General features: G+C 45.9%; 1 protein-coding gene across 1 annotated transcript in view; it reads right to left on the bottom strand.

Annotated features, from left to right (window-relative positions):
• The window catches only part of GRIN2B (glutamate ionotropic receptor NMDA type subunit 2B), a 284759-nt gene that overhangs the window by 31630 nt on the left and 236862 nt on the right, over window positions 1-16267 (bottom strand). Inside the window, exons 7-11 of the mRNA XM_084647091.1 lie at window positions 15781-15989; window positions 15287-15458; window positions 13366-13519; window positions 11481-11606; window positions 7183-7412 (exon numbers count right to left, since the gene is read on the bottom strand). Of these exons, the coding sequence (XP_084503217.1) occupies window positions 7183-7412; window positions 11481-11606; window positions 13366-13519; window positions 15287-15458; window positions 15781-15989 (891 nt within the window). The remainder of the gene's footprint in view (window positions 1-7182; window positions 7413-11480; window positions 11607-13365; window positions 13520-15286; window positions 15459-15780; window positions 15990-16267) is intronic.

Genomic DNA, 16267 nt, shown 5'->3' with positions numbered 1-16267 from the left:
AGAAAAACGTTAGGAGAGGTCCTGAAGAAGACAGTCTCTACAAGACTGGGTCATTTAGAATCATAGAATCATAGAATATCAGAGTTGGAAGGGACCTCTGGAGGTCATCTAGTCCAACCCCTGCCCAGAGTAGGACCAATCCCCAACTAAATCATCCCAGCCAGGGCTTTGTCAAGCCTGACCTTAAAAACTTCTAAGGAAGGGGATTCCACCACCTCCCTAGGTAACGCATTCCAGTGTTTCACCACCCTCCTAGTGAAAAAGTTTTTTCCTAATATCCAACCTAAATCTACCCCACTGCAACTTGAGACCATTACTCCTTGTCCTGTCATCTGCTATCACTGAGAATAGTCTAGATCCATCCTCTTTGGATCCACCTTTCAGGTACTTAAAAGCAGCTATCAAATCTCCCTTCATTCTTCTCTTCTGTAGACTAAACAATCCCAGTTCTCTCAGCCTCTCCTCATAACTCATGTGTTCCAGACCCCTAATCATTTTTGTTGCCCTTCGCTGGACTCTCTCCAATTTCTCCACATCCTTCTTGTAGTGTGGGGCCCAAAACTGGACACAGTAGGCCAGATGAGGCCTCACCAATGTCGAATAGAGGGGAATGATCACGTCCCTCGACCTGCTGGCAATGCCCCTACTTATACACCCCAAAATGTCATTGGCCTTCTTGGCAACAAGGGCACACTATTGATTCATATCCAGATTCTCGTCCACTATCACCCCTAGGTCCTTCTCTGCAGAACTGCTGCCCAGCCATTCGGTCCCTAGTCTGTAGCGGTGCATTGGATTCTTCCGTCCTAAGTGCAAGACTCTGCACTTCTCCTTCTTGAACCTCATCAGATTTCTTTTGGTCCAATCCTCCAATTTGTCTAGGTCCCTCTGTATCCTATCCCTACCCTCCAGCATATCTACCACGCCTCCCAGTTTAGTGTCATCCGCAAACTTGCTGAGGGTGCAATCCACACCATCCTCCAGATCATTAATGAAGATATTGAACAAAACCAACCCCAGGACCGACCCTTGGGGCACTCCGCTAGATACCGGCTAGACATAGATACTAGACATAGAGCCATTGATCACTACCCGTTGAGCCCGACAATCTAGCCAACTTTCTACCCACCTTGTAGTGCATCCATCCAGCCCATACTTCTTTAACTTGCTGACAAGAATACTGTGGGAGACCGTGTCAAAAGCTTTGCTACAGTCGAGGAATAACACGTCCACTGCTTTCCCTTCATCCACAGAACCAGTTATCTCATCATAGAAGACAATTAGATTAGTCAGGCATGACTTTCCCTTGGTGAAGCCATGCTGACTGTTCCTGATCACTTTCCTCTCCTCTAAGTGCTTCAGAATTGAGTCCTTGAGGACATGCTCCATGATTTTTCCGGGGACTGAGGTGAGGCTGACTGGTCTGTAGTTCCCAGGATCCTCCTTCTTCTCTTTTTTAAAGATGGGCACTACATTAGCCTTTTTCCAGTCTTCCGGGACTTCCCCCGATCGCTATGATTTTTCAAAGATAATGGCCAATGGCTCTGCAATCACATCCACCAATTCCTTTAGCAGTCTCGGATGCAACGCATCCGGCCCCATAGACTTGTGCACGTCCAGCTTTTCTAAATAGTCCCGAATCACTTCTTTCTCCACAGAGGGCTGGCCACCTCCTTCCCATGCTGTGCTGCCCAGTGCAGTAGTCTGGGAGCTGACCTTGTTCGTGAAGACAGAGGCAAAAAAAGCATTGAGTACATTAGCTTTTTCCACATCCTCTGTCACTAGGTTGCCTCCCTCATTCAGTAAGGGGCCCATACTTTCCTTGGCTTTCTTCTTGTTGCCAGAAGAAACCCTTCTTGTTACTCTTAATATCTCTTGCTAGCTGCAACTCCAGGTGTGATTTAGCCTTCCTGATTTCATTCCTACATGCCCGAGCAATATTTTTATACTCATCCCTCGTCATTTGTCCAATCTTCCACTTCTTGTAAGCCGCTTTTTTGTGTTTAAGATCAGCAAGGATTTCACTGTTAAGCCAAGCTGGTCGCCTGCCATATTTACTATTCTTTCGACACATCGGGATAGTTTGTCCCTGTAACCACAATAAGGATTCTTTAAAATACAGCCAGCTCTCCTGGACTCCTTTCCCCCTCATGTTATTCTCCCAGGGGATCCTGCCCATCAGTTCCCAGAGGGAGTCAAAGTCTGCTTTCCTGAAGTCCAGGGTCCGTATTCTGCTGCTTTCCTTTCTTCCTTGTGTCAGGATCCTGAACTTGACCATCTCATGGTGACTGCCTCCCAGGTTCCCATCCACTTTTGCTTCCCCTACTAATTCTTCCCGGTTTCTGAGCAGCAGGTCAAGAAGAGCTCCGCCCCTAGTTGGTTCCTCCAGCACTTGCACCAGGAAATTGTCCCCTACAGTTTCCAAAAACTTCCTAGATTGTCTGTGCACCGCTGTATTGCTCTCCCAGCAGATATCAGGATGATTGAAGTCGCCCCTGAGAACCAGGGTGTGCGATCTAGTAGCTTCTGCGAGTTGCCGGAAGAAAGCCTCGTCCACCTCATCCCCCTGGTCCGGTGGTCTATAGCAGATTCTCACCATGACATCACCCTTGTTGCTCACGCTTCTAAACTTAATCCAGAGACTCTCAGGTTTTTCTGCAGTTTCATACTTGAGCTCTGAGCAGTCATACTGTTCCCTTACATACAGTGCAACTCCCCCACCTTTTCTTGCCTCCCTGTCCTTCCTGAACAGTTTATTTAAATTGATATTATTAGGGGCTGCTGGAGAGAGAGGTCTGGGGAAGACAAAACTGAGAGTATAGCATGGGGGTGGGCAAACTTTTTGGCCCAGGGACACATCTGGGAATAGAAATTGTATGGCGGGCCATGAATGCTCACAAAATTGGGGTTGGGGTGAGGGAGGAGGTGAGGGCTCTGGTTGGGGGTGCGGGCTCCAGGGTGGGGCCAGAAATGAGGAGTTCAGGGTGCAGGAGGGGGCTTCAGGCTGGGAGAATGGGGGGTGGAGGGGTGAGGGCTCTGGTTGTGGGTGCGAGCTCTGGGGTGGGGCTTGGGATGAGGAGTTTGGGGTGTAGGAGGGTGCTCTAGGCTGGAACTGAGGCAGAGCACCCTCCTACACCCCAAACTCCTCATCCCCAGCCCCACCCCAGAGCCCGCACCCCCAGCCAGAGCCTTCACCCACCATTCCCTCACCCCAGCCCGAAGCCCGCTCCTGCACGGGCAGGAGGGGGATCAGGGCTGGGGCAGAGGGTTGGGGTGTGGGGAGAGGCTCAGGGGTGCAGGCTCCAGGTGGCCCTTACCTCAAGCGGCTTCTAGAAGCAGCGGCATGTCCCTTCTCCAGCTTCTACACTGAGGGGCAGCCAGGCGGCTCTGCACGCTGCCCTGTCTGCAGGCACTGCCCCTACAGCTTCCATTGGAGCACTGGAGGGGGACATTGGAACGGGGCTATTGGAGCGCACAGGAGCCGGAGGGGGGCCATGCCGTGGCTTCCAGGAGCTGCATGGAGTGGCCCCCAACCCTGCTCACCGGCTGGACCACCAGAGCAGGGCCATGTGGCTGCTTCCGGGAGCCGTGTGAAGCGGACCCTGAGCTTGCTCCCCGGCTAGAGCGGGGTAAGCCCTAGACCCCGTTCCTCAGCAAGAGCTCAAGGGCCAGCTTAAAATGGCTGGCGATCCAGCCCATGGGCCGTAGTTTGCCCACCCCTGGTCTAGCACTTTTTCTAGAGCAGATCCTTACATCCAAGGAGACACTATCAGTGGAAATGTACTCAACAGTAGTTGCCTTGAACTTGACCGATGATAGAAAGCCACAGCTGGTGATAGTCTCTTTTTCCTTCTTATTACATCTGGCATGTTGGACTCCTCCACAGTTAAGGTGCTGGGATCCTCAACCTACGATCTTCATGCTATTAAAGGCTTTTGCTAGCAGGTTCAAGAAGTCTCCGAGAGGAAGGCCAATATCCCTTACAGTGACCAGACCCTCAGCATTAGCTTGGGCTATTTTGTCCCCTGACCTATGTCTTGCTAGAGGCACCTGTCCCTCTCCAGAAAATGTAACCGGCTGGGAGGTTTTTGCTGCCCCAGTGACTGCCAAGGGCAAGATTTCCATGATTTAGCATGTTGGGGAAAGAGACTCCCAGGAAGCCTAGGTGCCCTTGACTCCTTGCAAGGATTTACATTTGTTCTCTTCTTGGCTTTCTTTGGTTTGTCAGCTATTGTCTCCTCACAGTATCCCTTCTGCCTAACCAACTGGGACAATGCAGCATTCAAGTTCTATTTAAACCCTGTATTGAGAGTGTAAGTGGATCATAAGTGATATATGAACTTTGTGGGGGGCCCTCTGCACAGGGGAGAATTTCAACCAGATAGACTAGGGCATTTAACAACTGCTCAAGGACATATGGATTGCTGCTTGAAAATTCTGTCATTGCTTCTTTGTGCCTCTTCAGGTGTGAAGTGAGTGAAAATCTATTAAGATGTAGTCCTAGCTTATTTACTTAGAGGGCTTTTGGCTGAAGTAGAGCTTTCCTGGCCTCCCCCTCACTTGGCATTGGCAGGGTACATTGCAGAGTAAAGCTTGGGCCTGAGATGATATGAAACCCCTGAATTGTTGCTAGGCCAGTTGCACCTGGTTCCAGATTTTGTTGCAAAACTTTGCAATTCTAACCCCAATGCACCATCGGCACTGAAAGCCATTTTTGTGTGACACACTGATTAGCTGAGCATGTTCTGTCTATCTTCTCTGTTCTGATAAACTTGGGTTGTTGTGTAGAAAATATCCAAAACAATTATAAATGTATAAACAAAGTGGGAGAAAGAGTACCCAGACCCACTTCATTCCAGCAACCCTACAATAACATCCTCAACAATATGGCCAAAGTCTAGTGCCCTCCATGAATCTGAAGCTGTGTAATTTGCCTCAGAATCAACTTCATATTGTATACACACCTCCTCATGGGTGTGAAGAATACCTTAAAAATACGCATAGAGTGCAAACAGATGAGTAGTTGTCTTCCTGAGTCTGCAGGCATCCTGAAACAAGACTTGGAGGTGCACTCAGTTCAATGGGTTGTTAATGGTGAAACCTAATAACAATACATTAATGGCAACACTTAACTGTTTTAGTGATGATCATTTTATTGGAACCTTCCAGCTAGCATGTTTATCCCACAATCCCGTACAATGCCCAGCCTTTCTCTGGTGTCAAAAGCCCCAATTATCCCTTACCCAGCTGCCAAAACTTCCAGCTTTCTGCCTGACTGCTTCTAGCCTGCAGTAACATGTTGTCAATACAAAAAGCTGAAATGTGAGAATGTGGAGACAGCATGAAACAAAGTGAAAATATTATCAAAACAAACATCACAAGGGCTACTGTATGGATTGGGGTTATTCATTGACGTATTTCATTCCTTTAAAAATGCTATTTTTAAAAAATGTACATGAATCTGTCACAGAACTTCCAGGCTGCTGCACAGAAGTATTGCCTACACTAGGGGACCTGGCCCCAGAACTGAGTCTATCTTGTCATGGAATAGATGGGGCCTTGACAATAACAAGCCAGGTTTGCAATAGCAAGCCAGTGTGTAGAGTCAAGTTCTCACTAGTCATCATATGATAACAAAAGGGTTTGCAGCTTCATGTTTAGAGGCCACCCTACAGCAATAAATCATAAGAACGGCCATACTGGGTCAGACCAAAGGTCCATCAAGCCCAGTATCCCGTCCTCTGACAGTGGCCAATGGCAGGTGCCCCAAAGGGAATGAACGGACAGGTTATCATCAAGTGATCCCTGCCCTGTCACCCAATCCCAGCTTCTGGCAAACAGGGGCTAGGGACAGCATTCCTGCCCATCCTAGCTAATAGCCATTGCTGGACCTATCATCTATGAATCTATCTAGCTCCCTTTTGAAACCTGTTATAATATTGGCCTTCACAATACTCGGGCAAGGAGTTCCAGAGGTTGACTGTCCGTTGCATGAAAAAATACTTTCTTGTGTTTGTTTTAAACCTGCTACCTATTAATTTCATTTGGTGGCCCCTTGTTCTTGTATTATGCGAAGGAATAAATAACACTTCCTTATTTACTTCTCTATACCATTCATGATTTTATTGACCTCTATCATATCCCCCCTTAGTTGCCTCTTTTCCAAGCTGAAATGTCCCAGTCTTATTAATCTCTCCTCATATGGAAGCCGTTCTATACCCCTAATCATTTTTTTTTTGCCCTTTTCTGAACCTTTTCCAATTCCAATATATCCTTTTTGAGATGGGGCAACCATATCTGCATGCAGTATTCAAGGTGTGGGCATACCATGGATTTATACAGAGGCAATATGATATTTTCTGTTTTATTATCTATCCCTTTCTTGATCATTCCCAACTTTCTGTTCACTTTTTTGACTGCCGCTGCACATTGAGGGGATGATTTCAGAGAACTATTCACAATGACTCCAAGATCTCTTTCTTGAGTGGTAACAGCTAATTTAGACCCCATCATTGTATATGTATAGTTAGGATTACGTTTTCCAATGTGCATTACTTTGTAGTTATCAACATTAACAGTTTGAGCAGCCCTTGGTTGAATAACAAACTCCAGGCTAACAAACAAGAACCTACAGCAGCATACTCATGAGTACCCATATAATAAAAATAAACCATGGTGCACGGCCTAGTGCTCATAAACAACCCTACCCTAACAAACCAGTGAGCGCTGTCCTGCACACATCAGAGCAAACCAACGTGTACCACCCAGCATAAGTGATTAGTCTGAGATAACAAAAACTAGTGTGTGTAAACAAGGGATAGAAAACTGTTCAGAAAAGAAAAGCATTTCTGTTTTGAGTTTTTAAGTGTCTATTTATAACAGTGAGCATTAAAATACAGGACCAGACCCTCCACTGGTGTAAATCAGTGTATGGACTAACGTCAATAGATCTCTACTCATTTATACAAGCAGAGGATCTGGCCCACAGATTTTATAACATGATATCCGGTACTGTTACCCCATCGTTCTTTGCACAGTGCTTTGAACATGTAAAGTGCAACTATGTTTCAGTGATCAGTCTTAGCACTGTTTATCCCAGACACTGCACCAATGCATTGGTTGCCAATTAGAATGGGTTAGAGAGGCTGAAAGATGCTTTCAAGTTTGGAATGGATCAGTTACCTTTTTGTCGCTCAGTCCAGACACTTGGTCCACGTACTCCTCTTGGATCATGAAGGCAGCCAGGTTGGCAGTATAACTGGCCAGGAAGATGACAGCAAAGAAGGCCCACACAGACACCATGATCTTGCTAGTGGTACCTTTGGGATTCTGCACTGGCACCGAGTTGTTAAACACCAGACCCCACAGCAACCAGATAGCTTTGCCAATGGTGAAAGAGGGTCCACCTGGCTCTGGAGTGACCAAGGAATAAAACACAGGCAGTGAAAACCTCAGGAGAAGCAATCTGCAGTTCTACTTACTCATGCAACTTGATCACTGGATTAATATTTCTGTCTGTTCCCACAGCTGTAATGCACTCACATGTGTCCCTGCAGTGGCACTAAAGTGCAGCCTCACTCTGAAAAGTGACTTTGTAATAAATGGCAACGTGGACTTCCATGTTTATCATGTCTCCAGGATTTTGTTGACAAATTAGTACAGTTTACAAGGAAAAAAGATGCTTTTTTCTAACTCCTAACTGGCCCTGGAATCTGAAAGTCAAACTGTTCCTTTCTGCTTTGGGCATCATCACTAGCAATAAAGATTCTGCCAGATGAATTCTGCCCTCTCTTACAGCTGTTCAACACCACTGCCCGCCAATTACTCCCTCAGGGATGCGCACGCAAACTAGCACCCTTAGTGGGTTGGCCCAGGCATAAGTAAGTGCCCAACCTGAAGACCACAGGGTTGCACAGGTAGCCCTACAAATGGATCTCCCTTTGCCATTATGTTGATGATGCAGAGCCCAGCTCTATCTCCCTGAGCTGCGTTGGCTCTGAGGGGCAGACAGTAGTAAAAAACCAGACAGATCTTACTTTTTCAGAAAGTCGGCAGCTCTGACTCTGAATCTGACATGCAAGGAACAGATCTGCCATGCAAGAAGGGGCTATTTTTACATAGTCACTTTTCAGAGTAGAACCTCACGCTAACTATAACAAACGCATCTGGGAATGGAGCACTCAGCTTATCATTTTGAAAACTCAGAATATGAAAAGTGTAAGGTTCTTATGGCAACCTTATCTCTTCCACACTGCATATACTAGACACAGTGCTAGAGATCTCTGAGAGACAGACTGGAGTTTGCCCCCATAAGGTTGGGAGAGAGATTATAATTGGAATTATTCCAAGAGTTCTTCTCAGGAAGCAACTGTCCAAGTGGGAGCTCCACTGCACATGTGACCCTCTGGTGTCAGCTCAGCTCAGCGAACTGGTATAGTAACAATATCTAGCTCCTATATAGCACTTTACAGGGAGGTCCAGATCATTATCCCCATTTTACAGATAGCTAAACTGAGGCACAAAGAGGGGAACTGACTTGCCCAAGGTCACCTACCAAAGTCCAGTGGCCAAGTCAGGAATAGCACCCAGGTCTCCTGAGTCCCAGCCCCGTGCACTATCCACCAGGCCCCACAGTGCGGTATTGAAAAGGTAGGGCCATACTCCCACCTGCCGCACCGGTGGAGCGTCTAGTGCCAGCAGAGGTGCTACACTTAGATATAGTCTTTGTGCTGTTTATGGTGACTAGGGCAGACCTCTACAGAGGAGCACAAGGGAGGGAAGATTTCTTGCACCTTCTCTTCCACCCACGTCAGGCTAGCTACACCTTAGCCCTTCGAGATAACTAACTGTTTTATTTAAAATATAACTTTAAGTGCAAGTGGCCCACTTCTACCCTTGGAGGTGCACACACAACTCCAGCTGACTCCAGTGGGGATGTCTCAGCTGTCAAAATTGGATCCTCCATATGAAATGGAGACAAGTTAGCTATTGTGAGAAATATACTTTTTTGAACTTCCTGGCTTTCTGAGTGCTTATAACTGTAATGCTAATATGACATTAGCATGGTTTTGTGCATTGCATTAATTTATTATTAAGAAAAAAGAGGAGAGAGAGGCTAAGAATGGGATTTTCAAAATGCCCTCATAATTTAGGGGCGCAAGTCCCACTGATTATCAGTGCCTAGGTCACTAAGGGTATAGCTACATTGTAATTAAACACCTGCCGCTGACTTGTGCCAGCTGACTCCAGCTAAGGGGCTTGGGCTAAGGGGCTGTTTAATTGCCGAGCAGACTTTTGGGCTTGGGCTGAAGTCCAAGCTCTGGGACCCTCCCACCTTGCAGCCTGAGTCCGAACGTCTACACTGCAATTAAACAGCCTCTAAGCATGAGCCCCACAAGCTTGAATCAGCTGGCACAGGCAAGCTGCCTGTTTTTAATTGCAGTGTAGACATACCCGTAAGTGCATTTGAAAATTCCACCCTAAAACACTAATCTCTCAACTGATTTCACTGCATATTTTCACAACTGCATTGTCAACCACAGAACCACACAGTGATGGGAGTATCAAAGTAACCTTAACTAGAGCATTAGTGACCAAGCAATGCCCCTCTGCCATGTACATTGGCCAAACTGGACAGACTCTACGTAAAAGAATAAATGGACCCAAGTCAGACGTCAAGAATTATAACATTCAAAAACCAGTCGGAGAACACTTCAATCTCTCTGGTCACTCGATTACAGACCTAAAAGTCTCAATTCTTCAACAAAAAAAACTTCAAAAACAGACTCCAACGAGAGACTGCTGAATTGGAATTAATTTCCAAACTGGACACCATTACGTTAGGCTTGGAGTGGATGTGTCATTACACAAAGTAAAACTATCCCCCTGCCACCCCCCACTGTTCCTCAGACGTTCTTGTCAACTGATGGAAATGGCCCACCTTGATTATCACTACAAAAGGTTTTTTTTCTCTCCTGCTGGTGATAGCTCACCTTACCTGATCACTCTTGTTACCGTGTGTATGGTAACACCCATTATTTCATGTTCTCTGTGTATATAAATCTCCCCACTGTATTTTCCACAGCATGCATCTGATGAAGTGAGCTGTAGCTCACAAAAGCTTATGCTCAAATAAATGGGTTAGTCTCTAAGGTGCCACAAGTCCTCCTTTTCTTTTTGCGGATACAGACTAACACTGCTGTTACTCTGAAACCAAGCAAACACTGTAACATATGCACCTGCCATCCACCTCTGCACTATTACACACATCTGTAGTAACAAAAACATCTGTCCGAACATGTAATATTTACGACTATTCAGGCATACTATTAATTGCATCTGCCCATACAGCTAGTTTAATATCTGCATCTGGCTGCACAGCTGTATTAATATCAGCAGCTGATTGCACATCTGTATTAGTCTCTCCCTTTAACCTCAAAGCTATTTTCATCTGCTCATACATCTGTTTAGATATGTGCATCTGCCCATACATGCTGTCCACAGTTCAGTGTTATTAGAAAAGTCCCCACTGGCACAGTTATACTTAAGTCTCTGTCTGTATTTCCATTACACATTCTTTTTTTTTTTTTTTTTTGGTCAGTGCTGTCTAACTTGGTAGTATAAATCAGCTGGAGGCAATGGCTTGGCAGGCAAGTGAACATATTTTCAAACAAACATCTGAGTTCAGCTGTTGTTAAGTGACCAGTGTGCTGACAAAATAGAAGGCCTTAGGTTGAGGACCAATTCATAATGGAGTGAGATTAAGGAGAGAGTAGCAACCTTAACTGCTGAGCATTCCATCTCTGCTAATGCAAAAATCCCTCTCTGTCCTCTTCTCTGACTCATCTCTTCTTCTCCCAGGGAAGAAGGCTTTTGAGCATCACAGAGAGAGATCAGACTTGCCCCCTCCATTCTCCCATGCCCTGCAAAATAACTCCTCATTCAGCCCCAGGAAAACCAATGTCTCACTTTCCCAGTCCTCTCACAATGTTTGGTCAACAAAAGAGCTTTAAAACTAAATGGGGTGGGGACACGCCCAGGTAATGGATTTCAAGTCTGGGGCATAGAAGAATATAATAGGGGAGAGTTTCTCTCTCTGGGCTTTTAAGTTTTAAAGTGAAACGTAGCACTGACGAAAGGTGGACTGGCAGTGCAGGACCCTCTAATTATTCCAAAAAGGCTTTTACAGCAGGGGCAGTGCTAGATAACCGCATCCACTTCCCCTCCCCTCCAGCTAGAAATAGTTTGGAGTTAGAACTCTATAGATGAAAGGCTCTACATAACAGTCTCCTGAGCCAAGTTGATTATCCATTATCCATACCCATTATTACCTTAAGAGTCATCTTCCCACCTCCCTCCCTTCCCTTCTTAGACAGCACATGGAGATCCAAGGGGAATCTCTTGGGGAAAATGAATTCCCACTGACTAAGGAGCCGGGATGAGGAGGGCGAGAAACTTACAATCGAAAAGGGTCCTCTTACCTCTGCCATCAGCAAGGCACCGATTGTAACCCACAGGGCTGAAGTACTCAAAGACGAAGACAGCCACTGCAGAGATTATGAGCAGCATTACAAACATCATCACCCATACGTCAGCACTGAATGGTTCTGGGCAGGAGAGGAGAAAAACAGGGCACAGGGTGAAATGCCAGACACACCACAGGCAGCGTACTATCCCACTCAGAGGGCTCCATGTCGAGGTTGGGGATCGGGGGGGACTGGTTTGCACAGAACAGGAAATAGCTCCAAAACCTTCACTCCCCCACCTCAAATCAAGCCTCAAAGCTTCTGAGCCTGGAAAAAGTTAGTTCATTTTTTATTCCATTTTCATCGCAGGGCCAGATGTTATCAAATGCAATGATGAAATGCTCGTCCCATTAAGTCCTTCAGCTCATTTCTGGGGAACAAACAGGTTTGGATATGATTCAGCTACGCAGTTTGATTTTGGGGTGCCTGCCTGAACCAAACTGTATCCCTGAAGTTTTTGCAGTTCAGCCAGAATTATGGGAGTTCTACCAATGTTCCACCCTGCCGCTTGGCAACTGAGACCCGCAGGCTGCACTAGAAATGCTACAGTTCATGTCCTGTGAGTGTTTGACTGAAGCTGCCTTCTGCCCTGCTCCAAGCTTAAGGGGCAGTGATGGGGCTGAGTGAGTTCAGATCAAATATGACCCTGCTACAACCTTCAGTCAAAGTTTGAACCCAAACCTATTTGAAGTTCAAAAACATTGTGTTGATTTTGTTGCTGCTGCTGTTTTAAATTTCCTAGTGATATTTCAGGACCTGGCCAAAGCCAGAACACTGGAAAGCTTATAAGAAAAGCATTATCTCCTGAGATTCCCAGCCCAAAGAGGTTTAGATAATCTTCCTTAGGTACATGAGTAACTTCATATGGATAAGTGTTTGCAGAATCAGGGTCAGAGAGCAGACTGATCCTATAGCTCACCTTTTATTCTTTGCTATATCTCAACGTATTTTATAAAGCTAAGCGGTAAATATTAGGAATGTAGTAACTGCTTGAGGAAACACAGCAGCAACTCTGCACTCAGTGATCACTCTCAACCTTGGGACACTAGAACTGGGGAGTGGAATCTTGACCTACCACAGGGATTGTGCCCCACTCTTTTTCAGAAATGCTGGTAGATATTTATCTTCCACTGGATACTGTGCCAAAGAGAGCTTAGGTTAATGTGTCCTTGTAGGGTGACATGTCTAAAGCCATGTCTTACCACCCTCATTGTGTTATCACTAAGGACAGGCACACGTTCTGGTAGGAGGACCTGTACCACTTTTCTTCTGGCTCACACTCACTGGGAGTGATACTAGCTGAGCCAATGGGCACCTCACCTACCTGAAAATCAGAACTGTGACTGCAGCAATGTAGACATACCCAAGCTAGCTTTGATCTAGCTAGCTCCCATAACAATAGAAATGAAGCCACGGCAGCATGGGCTAGTCATTCAAGTAGGCACCCAGGGTGGGCTTAACCTCACTGCTATTGTTATTGGAGTTAGCTAAATTAAAGCTAGGTCAGGTATGCCCCACATGCTGCAGTTAACCTCTGACAGCAGTGTAGACAGACCCACAGTGATACTGTGTACTGTAGGCTGAGAGCTGTAAGTGAGTCATCTCCTTGCTAATACTGTGCCTAAAGGTGACTGACAAATATTCTGGAGCTCCTGGACCTTGAGTATTTGAATTTGCCTGGATTTTGCTTGTTTGGGATTTTGAAATAAAAATACTTGAAGAAAAAAAATCCTTCCCTGAAACTCCTTCCTCGGGACTGTCCAGAGACTCACGAGGACTCTTTGGTTGCTTTTTCATTACACTAGTTCCCCCTTACCATCACCTCAGGAGAAGAGCTTACCTAGGAAGGCAGAAGGTGAGACAGTCCCGTTGCTACGTGATACCATGACACTAATTCCTGTCTCGATGAAGGGCACAGAGAAGTCCACCACCTCTGAACGCTCCTCATTTATGGTGAGGGATCCCACCGCCATGTAGGCCCGCTTGGTGACCACCTCAGGTAAGGAAAAAGACAGACAGTTACTGAGGCTGGTTCCACTCATGCCTCATAGTTAAGGACCCCACCCCCATCAGTATCTTCTCCCACTCCTATCTTTTCATACATTCCTTTAGGCCTGGAATTCTGTCCCTGTCCTTACTTCCATCATTTCCTCTTTCTTATCTCTCTTCAAGACATACTTTTTCCAAGAGACTTATAAATATTAATTTTCTACTCAAAGAATGTTGTGTGTATTAAAAAAATGATATTTAAAGTATACCTGTGCAGCTCTCAGGATAAACACATCATCTGTCTAGAAGGAAAGTTATCTTATTTCTGTTGTTCTTGTCTTCTCTTCCTTCTATGAATGTCTGTCATTATCCCTTATATGTCTTGCCTTAATTTAGATCATAAACTCTTTGGTGCAGGGACACGTGACAGTCAGCAACCTTATGTTCATCCTCTTTATAAGACCATGATCAATTTTGTACGAAGTGTGCCTTGTGAGGTATCATTTGAAAACTCATAATTTGCTGAACATTAGTGCCCTGGTAAAATATGTGTGGCAACATTGTATGTGAAATTATAAAATTCTACTGTATAAGATATGTTCCAAATTTAGAAAACCCAGCACAAACCTTAGAGACAAAAGGCAAACTGATGCTTAGGCCAGGTGTCAACATAATCAAACGGACTATCACCTGATTAAGCAGCCATTCTTTGGCAGTAAGAAGGGTGTGAGCAAGAGATTTACATCTTGGCAATGGAACAGCTGAAGGTTCCTATGCAAACAGACTGTCTGCCATCTGAACCCCAGCTGGAGATGATTCTCAAAGAGGAGGAAGAGATATAAAAAAGAGGAACAGAGTTCCCAAATCACCTCTCTCCCTTCATCTCTGCTCATGGCTTCAAGCACACATGAAAGACAAAAGAAGCATCACTGAACTGTGGGAATGGTCCTGCCTGAAGGAAGCCAGCTAGACTGCTGTAAGCATGTGGTGTGAGAAATCTTTTTGCTTTAAATTCACTTAGCTTGCTAAATTAGGTATTAGTTTGTGTTTTATCTTTTATTTCTTTGTAACCAATTCTGTTTTTATGACTTATTACTTGTAATCACTTAAAATCTTTCTGTCATTAATAAACTTGTTGTATTGTTTTATCTAAGCCAGTGTGTTTGGATTGAAGTGTTTGGGGGACGACATCTGAGGTAACAAAATGAGTGCATATCATTTTCTATTAATGAAACGATGGACTTTCTATGAGCGTGCATTGTCCAGGACCGTACTGGGCAGTACAAGACACACATTTCTGGGGGAAAGTCTGGGACTGGGAATTTGCTGGTGTTACTCTGAAGTATAATTCCAGGGTGGAAGGCCGTCTGTCTGAAGCACTCTTGCACTATAGCTTGGGGTAATTTACATGTTGAAGGCTGTGTGTGAGCAAGCCAGGAGTGGCTGCTCTCACAGTGAAGCAGTGTGAAAGGCTGGAGAACTGAGGGGACACAGCTGTCCAACAGTCCAGGTTGTACCTTGGGCGGTATCACAGGACATCTCCTTTTATTTGATTGTAAAGTGCCGAACACATGTGGCACAGTAAAAAATAATAAATAATAACTGAGAGGGATTATAGCTATTGTTCAGCAGTGAGCATGCCACAATGGATTCATTTTTATGAGGTCTCATCTGCCCCTTCCCAGGAAGGGGAGCTAATCAGAACTTGGACTAGACTCTGACTCCAGAGCCCAGCCTCTGGGTAAAGTTCAGCCCCACCCTTCATTCCTTACCTCCCCAATCATTCCATTCCACGTCCCATTGATCTTCTTCCCATGCTTGCCATTGGTCACCAGGTAGAGGTCATAGGTGAATTTGACAGACTTGGAGATTTTCTTGAGGATGTCAATGCAGAACCCCTTGCAGCATTTCTTGACGTAATCAGGCTCCTCGTCCGTCTTGTTCCTGACCAGTCACAATAATAAGGGATTAAGTTTGAGGAGAACTCCCTCTGCTAACCCCCCTCTATTCCCAGAACACCTACCCTCACTCCCTGAACACACTCCTCATGAAGGCCCTAGCTTGTGGTACCACTGCTGAGGGGCAAAACGAGCCAAGCTTGCAGGGCTCGGCTGGCTGGCTGTACCAGTGACAAGAGGCAGCGTGGGCCAGGTTGAGAGCGCTCAGGTGGCTTAGCTGGAGCAGAGTGTCAAGGCAAGCCAAGAAGGCTCAACCTGCTTTGTGGAGAACAGTGAGCCAGCAGGAGAAAGATCATGTGAGTGCCTACTCGGTCACGATGCGCTTTTGGCAGGGGACCGTATTCCTCATGCAGGTGCCACTTAGTGGGTCCACACTCTCCACAATAACGAACGGCGCCTCCTCTAGGGTCACAATACTCAGATGGTCATCCTCACGCTCCTCAGAATCAGGGTACAGCTCAAAGCGGGGCCACACATAATACTTCATCTGGAGGCTCTTGTCCTTCCATTTCCCCACCTGCAGAGACACAAACAAGACAGAAACACGTGACTGCCCAATCCCTCTCCAAGTTACCCTGTAGCGTATTGTCTGGAGACAAGAAGCCCCCAGAGTGCCTGAGCCCACTCGCATGTGCAAGAACTTTCTTGAGAGGCAGACCCTGGGGAAATGGGTTCAACAATAGAGAAGATCACACAGGAAATGAGTTTGGAGAGTCCCTTTGGCATAATAATCAGACTCTGTTCTCAGATGGGCTAAAACTGAAATAAGAGGAGAGCTGCATGTCAGGATTGAGT

Source organism: Lepidochelys olivacea (genome assembly GCF_965140295.1).
Source record: "Lepidochelys olivacea isolate rLepOli2 genome assembly, chromosome: 1".
In the NCBI taxonomy this organism is placed as follows: domain Eukaryota; kingdom Metazoa; phylum Chordata; order Testudines; family Cheloniidae; genus Lepidochelys; species Lepidochelys olivacea.
The sequence above is the reverse complement of the archived record's forward strand: the minus strand, read 5'-3'. Positions and strand labels throughout refer to the sequence as shown.